The following is a 22,514-nucleotide window of genomic DNA, read 5'->3' as shown; positions in this document are numbered from 1 at the left end:
TGTGCATGTAGTAATTGTTTTAATCTTATCCTCATGATCCCTACATGAATAATGCATATGGGGGCGGTAATATATTCCTAGAGTCATCATTTAAATCTGGTTCTTGAAATTTTGATAATATACTTTCTTGGGATAATTTACATCTGTCTTCATGAGTCTTCCAGTACAGTTCCTTCAGTATCTCTGTGATACTCTCCCATGGATCTGACAAACCTGTGACCATTGTGCCACCCTTCTCTGTATATGTTGAATATCCCCCATTAGTCCTGTCTGGTATGGATCCCAAACACTTGACAATATTCTAGAACTTGTTGCGTGACTTGTAAGCAATCTCCTTTGCAGGCTGATTGCACTTCCCCAGTATTCTCACAATAAACTGAAATCTACCACCTGCTTTACCCACAACTGAACCTACCGTATTTACTCGAATCTAAGCCGCACTTTTTTTCCGGTTTTCGTAATCCAAAAAAACCGCCTGCGGCTTAGAATCGAGTGCAAAGCAAGCAGAAGTTATGAAAAATGTCGGTACATGCCGCCACAACTAACTTCTGCCGCCGAATATATGTAGCGCTACGCAGGCATACTTTGTAGAGGATAAATACTGGCGCCAAAATCTCAGCGTCAGTAAATAAATTAAAAAAAAAAAGGAGAAGACGAGCTTTTTTTCTCCGCCGCGAGTTTCGACCACTGCATTTTCATACATTATCCAACGAAGTAAATACAAATTCCGTATTGTTCATCTTCGAATGTAGCACAATTTCAGTGTACTACGAAAATCTGACTGGCAAGACTGTTTGGGATGTTTGTCAATATGGCCAACTCTACGTTCTGAATTTTTTCCTATCTGTGAGAAGAGATGGTTGTTAATAGGAACCTGATGAAATTTGAATCATATACAGTATTCTCTTCACCATAAGAATTATACGAATATAAACATTTTGCCATGTATTCTTTCGTGTTTGCTGCTATCTCATTTAAATCCTGTCTGCCTAATAAACTACGAAACTAGAGTGAGACAACAGCAAACGCGGAAGAATATACGTATCGTGTCATGTTTATATTCGTATTATTCTTATACCTAATAGTGATACAGTCAGAAATGAAGCACGGCAAGTGACTAAATTTTTAAATCTAAAATGACTCTAATTTCTGTGCAAAATTTGATGTAATAAAGAAGCGACCGCAAAGATTTTCAAACGGAGAAAAATTTTCGCCTAACTTTCGTTCAGAACATGTTCTATAATACGCAGTCTATTATTTGATTCTTGTTGATCATTATCAAAGAAAGCAGCAGTGTAAGTAACAACAAATAGCGGTCTCTTGCCATTGTTTCGCTAATGAGACGATTCCTCTTTTTTTTTTAAATTGTACACGGCGGTAGCGCGCACAAAAGCAAGCTGTGCCGCGAGCCGCGACAGGCCGTAAACACGCACTATCAGAATGCGACAAACAATGCATGACACAGTGCAGTAATGCATTTTCAGCTTAAGAGTGACGCAAACACCTATAACAAAGAAAACGGCAATTATCAGATCAAAGCAAAATAAGCAATCGATTCAAACCAGACGAAGCACGTGAAAAAGGAAGGGCACCCGTATAAATACGGACGGAGCGCCTGACGCATAGCAATGGCTACGTGGTAAAGCTTAACTGCTAAGCTTAGACTCGAACCAAACTACTGTAGCTGTATCATTCATTCGACCTAAATTGTGTCTCATATTACAATGGACAAACTTTGTTTCGATTTGGAGGTGCGGCCTAGAACTTTTCTCTCCCCTTGAATTTTGAGTCTCAAATTTCAGGTGCGGCTTAGATTCGGGAAATTTTTTTTTCCTTTATTTCGAGTCCCATTTTTCAGGTGCGGCTTAGATTCGAGTGCGGCTTAGATTCGAATAAATACGGTATGTGATCATTCCATTCCATTTCATTTCATATTCCTATAAAGTGTTACACACAGGTATTTGTGTGAGTTAGCCAATTCCAACAGTGACTCACTGATATTTAGTCAGAGGATACTATGTTTTTTTCATTATGTGAAGTGTAAAATTTTACATTTCTGAATATTTAGAGTGATTTGCTTATGTCTGCACCTTTTTGTTACCTTATCGAGATCTGTATGAATACTTATGCACCTTCTTTCAGACATTACTTCATTGTATTGTATTGTATTGTATTTTTTATTGGTCCTGTTGTCTTCATAGAAGCTTATGCATAAGACATTGGACAAGTCAAGTTATAAATATACAGGCTGAAAGTCATTTCAAGGCATACGTATTTAAGGTTACAATAATACACTTTACATTTATATATAACACATTTCATAAATTTAAATATTCTTCAATGGAGTAAAAGCAGTGATGCTGTAAATATGACTTTAGAGATTTTCCAAATGTACTGACCTCAGTGATAGCTTTTATGTTTTCAGGAAGTTTGTTATAAAGCTTAACTCCCATGTGAAAAGTACCTTTTTGGCACAGTGCTGTGCTGATTTGAGTCATATGTAAGTTTCTGTTCTGTCTGGTAAAGTGCTCATGTATATCACAGTTTTTTTGCAGTCTCCGGTCCTTGCCTATTACATTTAATGTAAAGAACAAAAGGGTTTCCATAATGTATACACATGGTAATGGAGGCATACCAGATTTCTTAAACAGGGGTTTACAAGAGTTTCTAGGCTTGCACCCAAACAAGATTCCAAGGGCCCTTTTTTGTAGTTTAAAAGTGCTATTACCTGTTTTAGAGTTTCCCCAGAAGGTGACCCCATATCTAAGACAAGAATGAAAGTACACATGATATGCATTCAATACTGTTTTCTCACTACAGCATGATTTTAATTAACAAAGAAGGTAACATGTTTTGCTCAGTTCTGCATTGAGATATTCAATATGCTTATTCCATCTGATGTTACTCTGCAGCCAAAGTCCTAAGAATTTGGTTTCAGTATTGTTACCAACTGGTTCGCCATTGATAGAGACTGATGGGATAAACATGTCCTTGTTAGGAACATTGTGGAATTTTAGAACAATGGTTTTCTTACTGTTTATTACAAGCTGATTACTCTGTGCCCAGCTGCTAAGTAGTTTCGTGACCGTGTTTACTGTCTGCTGTAACTGTTCATCGTTGTCTCCTTTTAGTAGAATCATGGTGTCATCTGCAAATATGATTGTTTTGTGTGCATCAACATTTAAGCTTAGATCATTTATGTACAGAAGAAACAGAAGGGGTCCCAATACTGATCCTTGGGGTACACCACATTTAATTTGTTTATAGTCAGATAAGTGATTAGATACAGTTTATAGTTCAATATTTGTGTGCTTGATGCACACTGCTTGCATACGATTAGTCAGGAAGGAACTGATCCACTTGTTGAACAGATCTCTAATACCATATCTTTCTAACTTTGATAGCAGAATTTAATGGTCCACCATATCAAAACCATTTGACAAATCAATAAAGATTCCTATTGTTTCCTGTGTTTTGTCCATCAGGTTTAGGATGCAATTGATGCACTCATACACAGCTGTTGTCGTTGACCTCTTATTTCTGAATCCATGTTGTTCATTACATAGGATGCTGTTTTTATTTATAAATTTCATAAGTTTCTCATACATAACTTCTTCCAGTACTTTAGAGATGCAGGAGGAAATTGTGATGGGTCTGCAGTTATTTACATTGTCTTTACCTAACTTTTTTATATACAGGAATAACTTTTGATGTTTTCAACACATCGGGGAAAGTGCCTGCCTGAAGTGAGCAGTCGCATTTCAATTAGGTTTGATGCGCTCTTCTTTAACATTGTTGCAGGTATACCATCGATACCCGCTGATTTGGATTTTTTTTTTGTCCTTTTATTGCTTTAGCTACTTCATCTTGTGAAACAGAACTGATGTACATTGATCCTCTACATGCACTTATTGTATATTCATTTGCCTGGGTGCTCTTAAAGTTTGATTGTAACATATTATCAGCAACACCTGTGAAAAAGTTGTTAAATGTGTTGGCTACTTCCAAGGGGTTTGTTACTTTTTTTATTTTTATGTGATAGTGTTATATTTTTGCAAGGTTGTCTGTATTCTCCACATTCTTTTTTTATAACACTCCACACAGCCGTTGATTTATTAGCTGAATTATAAATGATTTCATCATTATGCATTATTTTTGCTGCTTTCATTACTTTTCTTAATATTCTGGAGTATTTTTTTTAGTATGCACGTATTACAGGTGAGGAATTTTTTGAGTTACATATTTCATGAAGTAGTCTTTTCTTCTGGCATGAAACCCTTATTCCCTTTGTGATCCAGCTGTTTGTTCTAGAGTTCCCCCGTATGGTTAATGTTTTCAGTGGGAATGCAAGTGCCTTGTACTTTTATGCTTAATATTTGAGCAAGATGATCACTAAAACCTGCATTGAAAGTTTTTAGTGAGGTGTTGTGTAAACTCTTCTTGACTCGAAACTGATCAAGAGTTGTTTGGCAAGTTTCTGATACTCGGGTAGCTGCTTTTACTTCAGCCTTTAAATTCTAGGATGTTGCACGGTTCAAAATGGTCTCCCTATTTCCACTATTCGTGAGGAAGTCAATATTGAAGTCACCACAGAGTATCAATTCACAATCCATTTTATTTACTTTATTTAGCAATGACTCCATTTTGTTTAAGAAAAGTTCAAAATTCCCGGATGGTGATCGGTAAACTGTAGCAATAACCAGGTTGAACTGAGTAATTTTTATAGCTGCAATCTCATATTCCTTTTTGACATTTGCCCTAGTTAAGTCAGGTAGTGTAATAAAATCTACATTATCCTTTGTGTAAATTGTTATCCCACCCTGCTTGCTGTTTTTCCTGCAGTAGTAAGCAGTCAAGACAAATTTGTTTATTTTCGTATTCTGGATTAATTCTGGGTTAAGCCAGTGCTCAGAAATGCGTAACACTGAGATATCATCAAGTTCATGTGTTAATAGTACGTTAATTTCATCGATTTTATTACACAGGGATTGCATATTATGGTGATAAATTTTTAGTTCGGGCGTATTCACGATTTGGTAATTGGAAATCATATTTACAGCATCACATAGCTCTAGTTTAAATTAGGAACATGAGCAGTGTTGTATTTTCATTCTTCTTTCTTGTTTATTTTGTTTTCCTTGCTTTTGTTGGAAGGATGTTCAGGAAGCTGACAGATTGTTCTATCCCTTACACGTCTTTCTTTAATTATTTCACTAACACGATCTCAAACAAACCTTTTCCCTTCATAGTTCAAATGCATTATACATAACTGTACCATCTGCAAAAAGTCTTAGGTTACTAATGTTTGCAAGGTCATTAATATACAACATGAACAGCAAGAGTCCAAAGACACTTAGGCCATGTTAATAAAAAATACTCTTAACTGAACTTCTTACTGTCATAAGACTTAACATCATGTGAGTTAATACACATCTGTGAAAGAAGAAAGCCCATTCATTACAAAAACTGGCATCCTAATTTACACGGACATATTTTATTTTGCATGAAGCTAATTAACTTATAATTACCACTGAAAATCCCATATTGTCTTAATTCTACTGCCAATTTTACCTTTGGGCATGTTAGGTTCTCAACTTTTAACACTGTACTTTTATTGCTCTATTTCTTTCGAATCTAGTGACACCTCTTAATAATTAAGCTGCTGTTTGGATTTTGAATAATTTAACATTACGTAATTTTTTAATGTGGCATTAGTACTCATGAGCCCGATATTCTTAGAGCACATACATTTTCATAATTCCTAGATTACCTCATCCTCTGTACACAAAAATTTTGTCAATATTTATACTCCATCCTGAATAGCAATATTTTACCTAGCCACTTCTTAAATTATAGTATAACTTGCAAAATAGTCACTCAAAGTGAGGGAGTCTGCACCCTGCCCTGGTCAAGTTAACAAGCATGTAACATCTATACTCCTGGTTTCTGTTCACACTACAGCTATGCACAGTTAGTTTGCAGAAATACAGACATCTGCAACTGCAAAATTAAGTACTGTTGATGTCTAATAACTTTCAAGTTGATGAATATTTTGACTGAATTGTGTTGTGATTGGTAGGAGAGATGAACCATGAACATTATACAAATAATGTATTGTTGAATATTGAATATTATGAGTTAATTAACGAGTGAGCTAAGTGAGTCACTGCACTGTACTTTAACAGATTTCTACAAGACCATACCACATGTGAACTGTGATGTTTTGTGTAAATATGGACAGTGTTTAGTGCCACACTTAATTACTTTGTTCAATGACTCATTAAGACCATTACTGATTACTGGACAGTGCTTCATTAATGTGTGTTGAATAACTTTGTAATTTGTATGAATATTTCTGCAACGTACAAGCAATGTAATCTTTAAGCTAATAAAATAAGTGGAAAAGTGCAACTTGAACTGTGGTGTTGGGTACATTTTTTCTGAATAAACACCACCATATATTCAAGATTTTCAGCTTCAAGGCAGCAAACAGATATGCTACCAAGGAGGTAATGGAGAATTGGTAAATCAAGGTTGGTACTTTACAAGCACAGTCATGTATGGTAATGAAATGTGGACAATATGCAGTTCAGACAAAAAGAAAATAGAAGCTTTTGATATGTGGTGCTACCAAAGAATGCTGACAATTAGAGGGGCAGATCAGGTAACTAATGAGAATGGTGAAAAGAGAAATCAATGGTATGAATTGACTAAAAGAAGAGATCAGTAGGTACAACACGTCCTAAGGCACAAGCTTTGTGATTCAATTGCCAGTTGGTCATAACAGGACATTTTGTGACACTTAACTGTTGACTTTTACTTCATTGTGTACTTCAAAGTTATAAATTATAACTACTCATCCCTTTCTCATACACCTGTGTGAAACAGACAGCAAACTGTAGGGCACACAATAGTTGCTTTTCTTATCTGCTATAGTATTCCTAAGTTACCTCAGCTCACAGTTACACTTTTTGTTAGTTATCTGCTGAACATTTCAATCAGTTTGTAACTATATGTTTAATTATTTCAGCATGATGCAAAACACTCCTATTTAGCACTTTTCTTGGACCTTTTTGTTTAATAATTCATTTAACTGGTAGAAAATAAAGTAACTTACAAACAAGCAAGGAAAAATGCGTTCCCTACCTTTGCTGAAGCAGATTTCACTAAATCTACTGTAACATATGCTTTACGTAACTCCATGTATGAACCAGAACCGTTTACTATGACTTCTACACCATCCAGGCTCATTGGTATATGAGTGCTGCAACATTTATAAGCAGCCTACAGTGATTTTCTATTTCAAAATTTGAAACAAGATGCATAATAATGAAGTCCACTTTGCTTACAAGAAATTAAGTACAGAAGACGATACCTCTCTGGGTGCCACAGTTCTTCACAAATCTCAAACCCGATACATGTGTCTTTTGTAGAAAGAATGCCATCTCCAAATGGCACCACTTTCTGTCCAGTATAAGCTGATATCATACGTGGTAGATAATAGTCCTCAACCTGACGAACCTACAGACAAGGTATTGAAATTATTATATGAATTAAACATCATAAATGTTGCTGAAAAGTGCCTATTTTCCCGTGAAAGTTCACATTCACCAGAACTGCATAAGGAAGGCAAGATCTCAAACACTTATTTAAAGCAGTTTTAAGTGAGAGCCATTTGAGGGAATATTAATTCTATCTGTTTTCGTTCAATTTATGTTTCATGTGCAAGTGTTTCAACCAACAGAGCATCAAGATACCTGGAATCAGACCACACACATTGCAGCTGAAGCCCACATATGGAGGCTTCACATATTCCAAGAAGAAATGAACTGTATTAATTGCAATACATCTACTGACCACCATAATTAACAAAAGATTTACTATTAGATTTACTTGTTTGTTTGTTTCTTCTTCTTCTTCTTCTTCTTCTGCTGCTGCTGCTGCTCCTCCTCCTCCTAATCCTACTCCAATTTAAGAGAATCTGCAGGTTTGCTTCCTTACGAAAATTTTGCATGTCTGTCAATATCTAAATTGTTTCTTTGAAGCTCCAAAGTAACCTCAAATTGCAATAAACAGAGATTTTTAATGACTGCATGTCAACAGTACAATACAGCATCTGACAACAACTGGGCTTTCAACAGGTAAAAGTCTCCATTTCAAAACTTGTAAAATAACAGGAGAAAAAGGAAGTTGCAGAGATGCATGAAACAATCAACTCAGGTGCCAAAATTATGAGAAAGATCCAAACATAAGACTGGTATTGGCATAGCATAAGTCAATTACTAGACATTACGCCATAGTGACTTTTTGATGAAATGACGTGAAGCCTTTACAGCTCAATAACTCAAAAATTAATATCACACGATATTCCTCTAAAACATAATCCTGTAATGTTTCACATCTGTGTTTATTTTAACTGATAAACATAAAAAATATGGACTATAACTCATTTTATAGGTGATTCAGAATACAGGTAGGGGCTGAAAGTAGCTTAACACTTTACCAATTACGTTAGTTTTCAGATTTGCAACATTGTCCTAGAAGACAATGTACAACTAATGGCTGTCTCTCCCATATAACTTACATATACAATTTTGTGGAAGAGTTATTAGTGTATCATTGTCAACAATGATGATTTTTGGTGCTAAAATAATAAGCAAGTATTAACTTAGGAACAGAGCAAGGTGAATTATACCTTTCTCCACGGAGAGAACCATCTTGTTTCCCTGTAGTTTCCATCTTCACATAGGAACATTTTTGGTCGAATTAATAGTAGTTTCCTGTAACAATGGACAGCCATTACAAATGTCACTGAATAGAAACAAATCCTTCCATTCAATAGCTTAATATATTTACCTGTTTAAGAAAGCAACCCTGCAATTATATGTAACATTTCTATGCATAACAGGCATTCCAACATCAATCAGCATGTCTTTACAAAGAGGACTGATAAGTATCTCTAACAGTACTTCCCAGCAGTGAAGGAGTGTGTCACTTTCATGAAAATGATCTTCACAGCTGTAACCACTGTAAAAAAAACAACACAAGTCATGTAACAAACACAACTGCACCAAGAACGTAAGTCAAAAGGTAGCTTCTATAAATAGTACATTAAACAATGGACAATCCAGGATGGAATGAAACAAAATTATGAAAAGGATAGTTGCTACTCACCATACAACCCAGAGATGCTGTTTCACAGATAGGCACAACAAAAAGACTGTCAGAAAGTGAGTTTTCGGCCAACAAGGCCTCTGTCAAAATTACACACAGACACACACACACACACACACACACACACACACACTCACACTCACACTCACTCATAACACATGACTACAGTCTCTGGCTGGCCAAATTACACACACACACACACACACACACACACACACACACACACACACACTCACACACAACACATGACTACAGTCTCTGGCTGGCCTCAGCATCTCCACTATATGGTGAGCAGCAACTATGCCTTTCATAATATTGTAACTAGTGCAGGAAGACTATACCAAACAGTAACTTGCAAATTCAAATACCTTTGTGACAAAATTACATTAGCCCAAAAACTGTTTTTTGTGCAGTTTGTTGTCTTAATACAAGACCAACATTACACAAAACTAAGATAGAAGAGTGTTGACAAGTTTCCAATGTATTAGTTGCCTTGTTCTTACCAGTACAGCTTTCACCTCTATGTGACTGCCAAGTGCTGCTAATCATGATGAAGAAGAAAATGCAATTCAAACGGATAATGATAAAAAGACTGTGTTTAGTAGAGAACAAAACTAAAAAAACATTTTGATACAGAAAGAGATGATAAGTGAAGCATAGTTCTCCCTGTGTCCACATGATTGCTGTAAATTTTCTCCACTGCTCCACGATGTTAGGGTACTCTTAATTTGTGTAGTGTTCATGATGTATCCATTGAAAAGTGGATCTTGCAGTTCACTGAAACATCATTTTGACAGGTTTGCATGGTGTTGCTACACACTAGTGAAATCAAGGACACAGTAGAACTTCTGCTCACACACACCTTTATTCTCACACGTCCATTTTACAGTTATAGTTGAAATATATCCGCTGCAGAGGGCAGCACAATGTACAGACTTAACAGAACACCAACAGATGGCGTAGGAGTCTTCATTCCCCGACATCCTCCCCACCCTGGTCCATCTCGAGGGGGATGACCAGCTGGACCGGTCAACAGATCTTCATACCATCTGGCTGGCGGAGGATGATGCACCGTATTTTACTGTCTCTGCCATGCCGCACTACTTCTACCACAGCCCTCTTCCACAAGTGCCGTGGTTTGCTGTCTTCTTGGAGCAGAACAACCTCTCCAATTCTCGGTTTCCTTTGCGAAGGGTATCCCTTCACCTCATGATATTGTCTTAGCAGCAGGAGGTATTCTGTACCTGCGCCAGATGTCATCATTGACCTTTTGTCTGAGTCGAAACTCCTTGGCAAGGTCTTTTCTAGTTGCTGGCTCTGGCCCACATGGAATTGTTACTAATTTCCCACCATTTAGAAAGTGGGCTGGCGTCAATGCAGTGTCACTCTCTCCTTGAGTGATGGGTCGTGAGTTTATTGCGGCTTCTATGCTGATCAAGGTGGTGTTTAAGCTCTCTTCATCCACCTGGGAGCGACCAAGAACTTTCCTCAGGCAGCGCTTAACTGAGCCTATCATGCGTTCCCACCAGCCTCCCCACCAAGCCACACGTGGTGGTATGAATTTCCAAGTGATTCCATGGTGGGCACAGTAGAGCTGTACGTCAGTATGCTGCATGGTTTTGAAAAGCTCTGCCAGTTCTGAGTTGGCTGCGTGGAATGTTGTAGCATTGTCTGAGTAGACATTGACTGGTAGGCTCCTACGTCCAGCAAAGCGTTGCATGGCCATCAAAAATCTGTCAGTGGACATGTCAGTTGCAAGTTCAATATGAATGGCCCGTGTTGTTGCACATGTGAATAGCACCATGTAGGACTTTTTTGTTTGATGTCCAGATTTGACATATAATGGTCCGGCAAAATCGATGCCTGTTACTGCAAATGGTCTTGAAGGCTGAACTCTGTCCAGTGGTAGTGGGGCCTCCATCTCTTCATACCGGCGACTGTGTATTATCTTGCATGGTAGGCAAGAGTGAAGAACTCTCCAAACAGCTTGTCCTCGCAGAATCCAAAATTCTTCTTGCAGTTCCCCTAACACAATCCGCACACCGAGATGATGCAGTCCTACATGTGTGTGTCTGATAGAAGCTCAGTGAAATGGTGACGTCCATCCAATATAACTGGATGCTTCTCTGAGTGTGACAGTGCAGCACATTGCAGCCTACCACCAATACGAAGGATGCCATCAGATATAAAGGGATTGTATCGAGCAATCTTTGATTCCATGGGCAATTGTTCTCCCTTACGCAATGCAGACAGTTCACTAGTGAATAGTTCCTCTTGAACTCTTCTGATCCAGTAGGTCCGGGCATTTTGTAATTCCAAAGCACTAAAACTGCCGTAGATTCTATTTTTGTTTCTTGTGCTGATAAATCGAAATACACTCCTGGAAATGGAAAAAAGAACACATTGACACCGGTGTGTCAGACCCACCATACTTGCTCCGGACACTGCGAGAGGGCTGTACAAGCAATGATCACACGCACGGCACAGCGGACACACCAGGAACCGCGGTGTTGGCCGTCGAATGGCGCTAGCTGCGCAGCATTTGTGCACCGCCGCCGTCAGTGTCAGCCAGTTTGCCGTGGCATACGGAGCTCCATCGCAGTCTTTAACACTGGTAGCATGCCGCGACAGCGTGGACGTGAACCGTATGTGCAGCTGATGGACTTTGAGCAAGGGCGTATAGTGGGCATGCGGGAGGCCGGGTGGACGTACCGCCGAATTGCTCAACACGTGGGGCGTGAGGTCTCCACAGTACATCGATGTTGTCGCCAGTGGTCGGCGGAAGGTGCACGTGCCCGTCGACCTGGGACCGGACCGCAGCGACGCACGGATGCACGCCAAGACCGTAGGATCCTACGCAGTGCCGTAGGGGACCGCACCGCCACTTCCCAGCAAATTAGGGACACTGTTGCTCCTGGGGTATCGGCGAGGACCATTCGCAACCGTCTCCATGAAGCTGGGCTACGGTCCCGCACACCGTTAGGCCGTCTTCCGCTCACGCCCCAACATCGTGCAGCCCGCCTCCAGTGGTGTCGCGACAGGCGTGAATGGAGGGACGAATGGAGACGTGTCGTCTTCAGCGATGAGAGTCGCTTCTGCCTTGGTGCCAATGATGGTCGTATGCATGTTTGGCGCCGGGCAGGTGAGCGCCACAATCAGGACTGCATACGACCGAGGCACACAGGGCCAACACCCAGCATCATGGTGTGGGGAGCGATCTCCTACACTGGCCGTACACCACTGGTGATCGTCGAGGGGACACTGAATAGTGCACGGTACATCCAAACCGTCATCGAACCCATCGTTCTACCATTCCTACACCGGCAAGGGAACTTGCTGTTCCAACAGGACAATGCACGTCCGCATGTATCCCGTGCCACCCAACGTGCTCTAGAAGGTGTAAGTCAACTACCCTGGCCAGCAAGATCTCCGGATCTGTCCCCCATTGAGCATGTTTGGGACTGGATGAAGCGTCGTCTCATGCGGTCTGCACGTCCAGCACGAACGCTGGTCCAACTGAGGCGCCAGGTGGAAATGGCAGGGCAAGCCGTTCCACAGGACTACATCCAGCATCTCTACGATCGTCTCCATGGGAGAATAGCAGCCTGCATTGCTGCGAAAGGTGGATATACACTGTACTAGTGCCGACATTGTGCATGCTCTGTTGCCTGTGTCTATGTGCCTGTGGTTCTGTCAGTGTGATCATGTGATGTATCTGACGCCAGGAATGTGTCAATAAAGTTTCCCCTTCCTGAGACAATGAATTCACGGTGTTCTTATTTCAATTTCCAGGAGTGTACAAAGGCAGTTATATGCAGTACTTGCCAATATGAACAAAACCTTGCAATGTCCAGTAGTGGTTCAGTGATGGTGATCAGAGTGATATTTGCTCTCGTTTTGGCTTCTGGCATTGATGGAGGTGGGGCTGAGATTCTTCTGTGCAGATAGAATGTGTTTCCAGCAGTACAGTCCTCAGGTGCTACCTCTACCTGGTTCTTCTCAATATATTTCGACATGGTCTCGTGGTAAATGACCTTCAGCTCTTCATTCCCTCACAGATTGTTTTGTAAGGAGCGAAGACGCACTTCAGCAGTTGTGCGGTTGCAGGAGAGAGGCATATCCTTCTTTCGAGGCAGAGATACAACTCTGTGGCCATATTCCACACAGTATGATTCTCGGAATTCCTGATAAATAGGGTGGTCCATGGGTTTTAATGCTCGCTCTTGGTGTCCTGTTATCCCGATTGTCTCCAGGTCCCAAAATCGGCGCACTGACTCATCAGATATATCACTGCAGCTGCCCTGAATAAAGTTGACAGTTGCTCTGTTGATGGTGGTGCTAGATCTGTTTCCACTGAGAACATATCCAAAGATTGTTGGGAGAAGAACCAATGATGGTGATACCTTGATTGGTTGTTCCAAAGTCACGATTCTCCACTAATAATCAGCTCCAATCAGGATCTCAATAGGTAGATCTTCACTGTCTCCTTTAGGATCTGCGAGTGGTGTACCACCCCTCAAGGCCATATCTCCTACATCTTGTGGCACTGTTGGTTGCTGTGAAAAATTATTTGTGCTTTCAAAGGCTGTTATTGATATGTGGGAATTAGTGGAGCACCCCATCATATTAAACTGCATCTTCTTCCTTGAGAGTGATGAACTGTAGCTGGATTCGAAAGTAGTTATCTCAAGAGTAGTGCTTCCAATGACACTTAGTTGGAGAGATTCGATCAGTGAATGGTGAATGAAACTCGATTGACTCCCTGTGTCCAGGATGGCACGTGTGTTTGCTCTTACCAGTGGGTCCTGTGATACTCACACGAGCAGTTTGCAGGTATGTGAAGTTAGAAGTCATAGTTTCAATTTTATTTACTGTTGTGGTATGGCTACTACAGATAGAAATGTGATGCTCCCCCTTACATTTCGCACAGGACGCTTTTCCCCATTTGAAACACTGATTTCTGTTGTGGCCACGTCTCAGGCATAGAAAGCAATGGTTCATTGTCTTGAGGGCGTCGATTCTTGCCTGCAAGCTTGCAATCTTTTGGCAGTCTTGGCCCCAGTGCCCTCTTTCGCCGCAATACACACAGAAGGGCTCTGAATTCGGTTGTTTCTTCTTGTCCCTCTTCGTTTTAACCTTTACATGGAAGGCAGATGCTGTTGGTACGTAATTTTCGCGTGGTACAGTATCTCCACGAATTTTGCGTGTGTTGATAGCTCCTTCCACCTCTTCATTTAAGAACTCCATAAGGTGGGTGAGGTTCCCTTCTTCAATCTTTTGCCTTCGGGCATGAACAAGCCAATTTTTGCAAATTTCTTCAGGAAAGGCTCGAAGAAGTTTGGGTGCAAGCACTCTCCCATAAGAGTCCACATTTTCTCCTAGAGCTCGTAGTGCTTGGATGCGCTTATGGCACTCAATGTAGGTGGAATTGAGAGCCTCTGGACTGCCTGAAGTCGAAGTGTTAAGATTCTCCAAGAAATCCAGGTGACTTTTGGATAATTCTGTTCTTATTCCCATATTTGGATTTCAAAATTTGCTTAGTCTGCTCATATGTATCAGCTGTAACAGCAATGCCATCGACCAAGTCCTTAGGTTCCCCATCAAGGTAACCACGGAGGAATACATGCTTGTTCATTGTTGACACCATCGGATTCTCGTCTATGGAAGCTGTGAATTGCTCCCAAAATCGAGGCCAAGCTTCTATGTCCCCTGAAAATGGGTGCAGTTTGATAGTAGGCAATTTTATGTCCATACAGGCGTGTTGTTGAGCCGCTGACGTCGCGTTTCCGTCTCCTGAGCGTGCTCCTCCTAAAAGGCCTTTCGCCTTTCGGAGGGCCCGTTTGCATTTATCAGTATATTCCTCACAAGCTTCCGTGTCGGCTTCGTATTCAGAGTCATCCAGCAAGTCCTGTATTGTATCGTTGAGTCGGGTCAACTCTTCTACTGTTTCCTGAAGGCGTTCCTGCAAGTGTTCAACTTCTTCTGCAGCTGTAGAACCATCGAAGGAGTTTATTTGGCTGACGAAATGCGTCGCATTCGATCGCAAGGTCGTCCGCTTCCGGCGCAGCCTCCCCAAGTTCATAGCTACTGCTTCTGCCATGGTGAGTTGGTGGTTTTGCTTTCTGTCGCGAGAGTGCGTTTAAGGTCAAGACAACCCCGTCAGTTGGATGCTATCGCTAAGGAATGGCGCTGTTCTGGAGTGTGAACCGTTAGCAGCCCCCTAGTGGTGTTTGTAGTTCTCAACAGATGACGCGACCGTGCAGTTTTCAACTTCCGCGACCTTTAGTAGTGGTCGCTGTTGCTAACAGATGGCGCTGCAGTCTACCAATACTTTAGCAAGTCCCATTTGTGCTTTGCAAATAATACACCAACTGCCCTCTATTGCTCTGCCACCAACAAACATGCACCAAGTAACATCACATACGAATCAATCGCCCCGCAGTGTCCTTTGCTACAGTTTCAGAGCAATGCCGCAACTTATCTGTGTGAGCTGAACGTGGCGTGACGTGACCGGATTTTGAGATTGAAGTCGCTCAAAACCTTCTCCGCCGGCGTCGAGTCCTCTTTAATGTGTAGTAGCACTCTATCTCTTCATGTTCTCCCGGGTTTCGGCACCAAAATGTTGCTACACACTAGTGAAATCAAGGACACAGTAAAACTTCTGCTCACACACACCTTTATTCTCACACGTCCATTTTACAGTTATAGTTGAAATATATCCGCTGCAGAGGGCAGCACAATGTACAGACTTAACAGAACACCAACAGATGGCGTAGGAGTCTTCATTCCCCGACACATGGCCTTTTTATTAAGGATGACACAGGTCTTAGATCACTGGAAAAAAGAACTGTAGAATACCTAGGACTAACTGTCCAGAGCAATCTAAAGTGGAATAGTCTGGACTAACTGTCTGGAGCAACCTAAAGTGGAATACTCGAACGGCTTTGGACAACAATTTAAGTACGAAGTAGATACCTAAACTTCCATTCTTTTACGAGATGACTTACTTGAGATGCTCGGCTGACCTTCCTCATTGGCTAGCCTGCTGCTGCAAACTCTCTTTCACTTCATCTCCGAAGTATGCTGCTAGGTACAGCAATCTCTTAAGACTCTTTCTACTTATAAAAATAGGTAGGCGTACAAATTATCATTTGCTTCAACTAACAACATATATTTGAACTTCAGACATATTACAAATCTCACTCTTCATATAAACATATACTGCTTCGAAGCCTCTCGTGTCTTCGAATGCTAGAAACAAACTAATTTACATACAAGAGAAAGTTGGCTTAAACACCATGTCCAGTCTCAACATGAATCATACTACACGTCTTCCCTTCAACAAGGCTAAGTTTTTCTCAAGAGTACCTTCTCAACTGTTCTCATTATTATAACAATGGTCACTGACACAATTAGCACAGAACAACAGAGAAGCTCCTCCATGGCTCTTCCGTATACTTTCACTAAAATTTCCATGGATCGCCCAACAAGTATTTGTCGCTGCTGTTCGACAGCCATGTTTACTTTCTATTCGCGACTGAATTTCAAACCTGCACACACAAACGTGACGTGCAGTACGTAGAATTCTATCATCCCACACCCACTTCTAAAATATCATGTGTTTGAGGCAGTAGAGGGCTGAGTGGTTCTAGAATTTATGCAGAAATTCTTGAAACACTACATATCCCCCCCAAAATGGTGAAGAATCAGGCACAATTGTTTGCGAGGGTTGTCTGAAAGGTGTGATGTGTGTTTGTGTTAGCCATGATTTATTTGATCCTGTAAACTATGCTTTTATTTACAATACCCACCCCTTCAAAAACCTATACAAACCGTCCCATTTACATCACATCTCGTAAATGGTATAAAATACTCTATACAAAATAGAAAATTTATACACTATGGTATCACGTTGTTTAATTATTTACCTCATATTATATTATCTATAAGTATAGTACTCTATTCATTTTATTTTATGTCAATATTAATTTATTTCTCGTTCTGTGATCCTCCTAAGTTTTCTTTATCTTGTAGTCTTATCCAGTTTTCTAAGCACTATGATTATAGGATAGTTTAAGGTATTAGGAATAGATGACAGAATAGTTTAAGATTTTAAAGGAATTCGGTGCAGGAAAACTATTTTGGAAGAAACACCAAAAACAACTTGGGATCTGACGGTCATCACTCCGCCTGTTAACTCAGAATGTTTACGTCCCTGGTGGAATATATGACTCCGCCCGGGTCCCAAGGATTTGATATTAACTTTTCTTGTGCACAGGCAGACCAGTATTTCTCTTTAAGCTTCTTTTGAAAGTCTCCCCACTGCAAATCAGTCACCACTTCACTAGTTAACACAACATTAGGTGAAGTCACTTTTTTTCCTGCTTTCTCTCGGTCACTTTTTGATCTATAGTTTCTTCAACCTGTTCCTCCAAACTACTTATATTTATGATATCACAGTTCACTAATTTCTCTTTGAAGTTCCTTTCCACATTATCTACTCATTTATTAAAACCTGTAAATTGCAATTGAATTATTGGCATTAAATTATCCTGTTTATCAACACATTCTTTCAAAGTACGCAACCCTTGCTTTATAGCATTAAATTTAACATTGCACACATTTTCATAGGATCCTAACTTTTCATTAAGCTCTGATTCGTTATGTTAGTCGACTTTGGCATTTAACAATCCTAAATTTGTTGTTTGGGCATTTAATTGAGAATTTACTGATTCTAGTTTTCCACTTAGTATATTTAGTCAAAACTCAAAATGTGACTAACTTAGACCAGTCAGGCATTCCCTTACTAACTTTCATAGCCATAGCTGGTTCTTGAGTTTCCTCGACTTGTCGTATGTTATCCATAATCTTGCAAGCTTTTAATCTTGTAAGCATTTAACTAACTGTAAGTATGGTATATACACTAGTGAAGTTCACTGAACAGTTTGTACCACTTTGTACTAAAACAATAAAGTTTTGTTTTATGCTCATTTGGCAGAGAATCTGCGCTGCATCGGTGAGCAGATGTGGAGGCAGGTCAGCACCAGTGAACAGCAGCTGGTGCCGGTGTCATCGGATGTTGGTTGCCGCGTCTGTGTCCCCACAATGTGTGTGTGAGAGCTCTACACTCCCTACTCCTGATCATCTTAATCACAGTGTTGTAGGTGTATTTCTTCTTAGATAAACACACTGGAATCTTCTTCTCTATTTCTCAATTCAAAATTTAGCTCCTTTAAATACTTACACATGTTCCATTGTCTCAGAGTAAATTCTTTGTCGTATTTGGTTTAGTTGCTATGGCAACATACAACAGCTTCTTTCCTAGTTTTTCGGTCTTAGAATTCCTAGGTTCCCCCCCCCCCCCCCCCCCCCCCAGTCCTTCCTCACCGGTAGCCACATTCTAATGGCTTTGGACAACGATTTAAGTGTGAAGTAGATACCCAAACTTCCATTCTTTTACAAGATGTCTTACTTGAGATGCTCGGCCAACCTTCCTTGCTGGCTAGCCTGCTGCTGCAAACTCTCTTTCACTTCTTCTACGAAGTATGCTGCTAGGTACAGGCATCTCTTAAGACTCTTTCTACTTATAAAAATAAGTATACATGCAACATTTCATTTGCTTCAACTAAAGATGTATATTTAAACTTCAGGCATATTACAAATCTCACTCTTCATATAAATATATATTGCTTCGTAAGCCTCCCGTGTCTCCAAATATTAGAAACAAACTAATTTACATATAAGAGAAAGTTGGCTTAAACACCATGCCCAGTCTCAACATGAACCTAATACACGTCTTCCCTTCAACAAGGCAAGAGTTTTTCTCAAGAATACCTTCTCAACAGTTCTTGTTATTATAACAATGGTCACTGACACAATTAGCACAGAACAACATAGAAGCCGGTGGTTCTTCCGTACACTTTCACTAAAACTCCATGGATCGCCCGACAAGTACTTGTCGTTGCCGTTCGACCGCTGCGTCTACATTCTTCTCACAACTGAATTTCAAACCTGCACACACAAACATGTAATGCGCAGTAGGTAGAATTCTATCATCCCACACTCACATCTAAAATATCGTGTGCTCAAAACCGTAGAAGGCTGAGTGATTCTAGAATTTGTGCAGAAATTCTTGAAACACTACAATACTACATAAAAAGAACTGTCAGAACAGCAGATGACAGGTTGAAATTCATTGGAATGAATCTTAAGAAAATGTAATTCAGCAAGAAAGTGGCTTATGAAAGGATTATAAGAAGAAATAGAGAAGATACAATGAAGAGCAGCACATTTCATCACATCATCATTTAGTAGATGTGAGAGTGTCATATGACGATGCTCACCAAACTCCAGAGGCAGTTGCAGCAAGCCAGGCATTGTGTATAACAGAGATGGTTATTGCTGAAACTCCAAGAGCATACATATGAAAAAGGGTCAGGTGACATATTACTTCCTTATACTTCGGGCTTGTGAAACGTCCACAACTATACAATGAGAAACATTAGAGCTTATATGGAAATTCACAGGCAATTGTTCTGCCCATGCACCTTTGCAAACGGAGCAGGGAGGGGAGCAAATGGTGGTACCACACGTACCCTCCAAAACACACTGTAAGGTGGCTTACAGAGTACAGATGTAGCAAAGATCCTGGGCTGCATTGCTATTACAGTACAAAGTAGATGGGAGACAAGACGATTCAGGTATTAAATTTCTGAATTTTGGTAACGTGTAAAAAAATTTTAAGGGGAAAATGAGGCATTATGAAAGAGCTGTGAATCCACTACTAAAAAGAAATCACGAAAGTCACGGCAACAGAAATTTCGCAGACACCAGCATCCTGCTAAAGACTCAAGCAGGAGAAACACCAAAAGTGCAGCTTGGGATCCAAACAGTAAGTGTTTCAACTACGGTGCCAGAGGCCACAGGTCAAGTGACTTAAGAGTGAGAATAATCAAAAGGTGAAAATGAATGCAAAAGCTGTTAAGAAGAGTATTAACAATAGAAAATTTAAAAAGTAAGAAGAAGTAGCTGAGAGACAGACAAAGACACTGCTAGTGTCTTTCCCTCTCAGCTGACTGGCGGTCACACGACAGTATGTCTGAGAGACAACAGGTGCTCAAGGATTGCAAGAAACCATTGTAATCTAGATAACATTTCTGAAAAACTGTCTCTTTCCAAGCGTATTTTACAGGTACTGTTGAGACTGATGATGTGAAAGTTGGAACATCCATTTATGTGATTCTGGAGACAATATGAACTCTGATATGGTAACAGACAATGATCTTCTACACTAAACTGAAATTTTAATAAAGAAGGGAACCAGAAGGGTAAGATCACTGTGTGTATCCATGTAGCAAAAAAACCAGGATTAGATGTTGACAGCACTGTTAGTGACAAAGCATAGAAGATTTGATGACTAATTACATTCAGTAGAGAAAGAATAACAACTAACATAGGAGACCCAGAAGACTGTCACCAGGAGAGAAAGGAACTACTGACAATCAGGTCCAGCTGCAACTTAATGAATAAAAGAACCATGTTCACCCAAATACCCAAGCCAGGGTGTTGATGTAAAACAGGAAAAATCAAAGGTATCGTGTCTGGACAAATAGCAGAAACTTAAAATCATGGTGAAAGAGCATTTCCCATAGCCTCTTGCAGAAGATTTTTAGATTAAACTACAGGATGCCTGCATGTTTAACACACTAGACCTTAAAAATGGATTTCACATGTTTATGTTGAAGAAGAAATCCAAAAGTATACTTCATCTGTGACAGTTCCAGTTCAAGGAAGTTTCATTTGGATTGTTACATTCACCTCCATTTCGCCAGTGTTTTAACATTGTTTTTTGGGCATTGCCTTGAGGGAAAATATTTTCATTTACATGACAGATAATACCAGCAAAGAGTTAGGATGTGACTTTTCGGCAGCTTGCTTTGGTGTTTAAAACCACAGAAGAATGAGGCTTAGAAATTAATTTTGTGAAATAGTATTGCTTTAAGAGAACCTGCTCAGATGGTAGAAGCTGTTCACAGCTTTCCGGAAGCAATATGAAGTTTCCTAGATCTACATCATACTCTGTAAGCCACCTAAAGGTGTGTGGTGGAGGGTACTTCTAGTACCACTAACTGATCCCCCTTATCTTATTCCACTAGTGTGTGGAATGTGGAAAGAATGTTTGTCAGTGAGTCTCTGTATTAGCTCTAATTTCTCAAATTTTTTGTCAATGCCACTTCGTGAGCTGTATGTGGAAAGAATTTAATATGTTGCCCAACTCTTCCCGGAAAGTTGTTCTCTCAAAATTTCGACAGTAAACCTCTTCATGATGCACAACACCGCTCTGCCAATGGACTTTGTTTAGCCTCTCTTTAATGCTCACATGCTGGCTAACTGATCCTGTGATGAAATGTGATACTCTTCGTGTCGTCTTCTCTCTCTCTCTCTCTCTCTCTCTCTCTCTCTCTCTCTCTCTCTCTCTCCCTCCCCCCTACTCCCCTATCAGTCCTACCTGGCTACCTGGTAAAGATCCCATATTGATGAACAATACTCACAAATCAGTCAAACAAGTGCCTCATAATCCATTTCCTTTATGGATGAGTTACTTTTCCTTACGATTATTCCTATGAATCTCAGTCTGGCATCTGCTTTTCCTACTATTTTCTTTATGTGCTCACTCCACTTAAGCTTGCTTTGGATTAGTTTTCTCCTAGATATTTTACAGTATAGGGTCAATCCAAATGAAGTGGTCCAATAAAAATTAAGTTGGTTGCTTGACCATTTTTAAATATTTTAATTTTTTATGTGTGATTACCATATAACAGAGAAGTTTGAAACAGTTTTTTAAAAAATTTACCTTTCACCTTCACTGAATGGTGACCATTTCATTTGTAAGTGTGCAACGATGTTTCAGTTTACAGACATTAGCAAAAACATGAATATCTTTGCACTGGGTTAAATTACATTGCAATTGACATGATTGTTTTTAGAAAAGTGTCCTCTACAACATTGTCTATTACACAAAATAACCTAAATTCAAAAATAACCAGTCAAAATTACCTCCAAAGTTTGGTATCAAAATTTTCAAAAATCCACTTTATAGGCCCAAAAATAACAAACAAGGAGTGATTTATGAGAGTCTATGTTTTTCCTATAGTTTGATATCTTACACTACTAGCCTCATATAGAGCAAGAACACTTACAAATGTTTCCTTAATTTTTTATGAATTTTTGAAATTTGAAAATTTTCATTTTTTGTAAAGTTTGGGTTAGTTTATCACAGGTGGGACTAAATATAAAAATATGATTTTTACACAGTTTGTACTCCTATATGATAGCTACGT

The 22,514-nt window shown here is 39.9% G+C and overlaps 1 protein-coding gene across 1 annotated transcript in view; it reads right to left on the bottom strand.

Annotated features, from left to right (window-relative positions):
- The window catches only part of LOC126174924 (glutamine-dependent NAD(+) synthetase), a 239,696-nt gene that overhangs the window by 160,380 nt on the left and 56,802 nt on the right, over nt 1-22,514 (bottom strand). The window contains exons 3-6 of the mRNA XM_049921364.1: nt 8,857-9,027; nt 8,696-8,780; nt 7,376-7,521; nt 7,147-7,264 (exon numbers count right to left, since the gene is read on the bottom strand). Coding sequence (XP_049777321.1) covers nt 7,147-7,264; nt 7,376-7,521; nt 8,696-8,780; nt 8,857-9,027 — 520 coding nt within the window. The remainder of the gene's footprint in view (nt 1-7,146; nt 7,265-7,375; nt 7,522-8,695; nt 8,781-8,856; nt 9,028-22,514) is intronic.

The sequence above is a fragment of the Schistocerca cancellata genome, chromosome 3 (assembly GCF_023864275.1).
Source record: "Schistocerca cancellata isolate TAMUIC-IGC-003103 chromosome 3, iqSchCanc2.1, whole genome shotgun sequence".
NCBI classification, from domain to species: Eukaryota; Metazoa; Arthropoda; class Insecta; order Orthoptera; family Acrididae; genus Schistocerca; species Schistocerca cancellata.
Note: the sequence above shows the minus strand (reverse complement) of the source record. Positions and strands in the feature narration are given on the sequence as shown.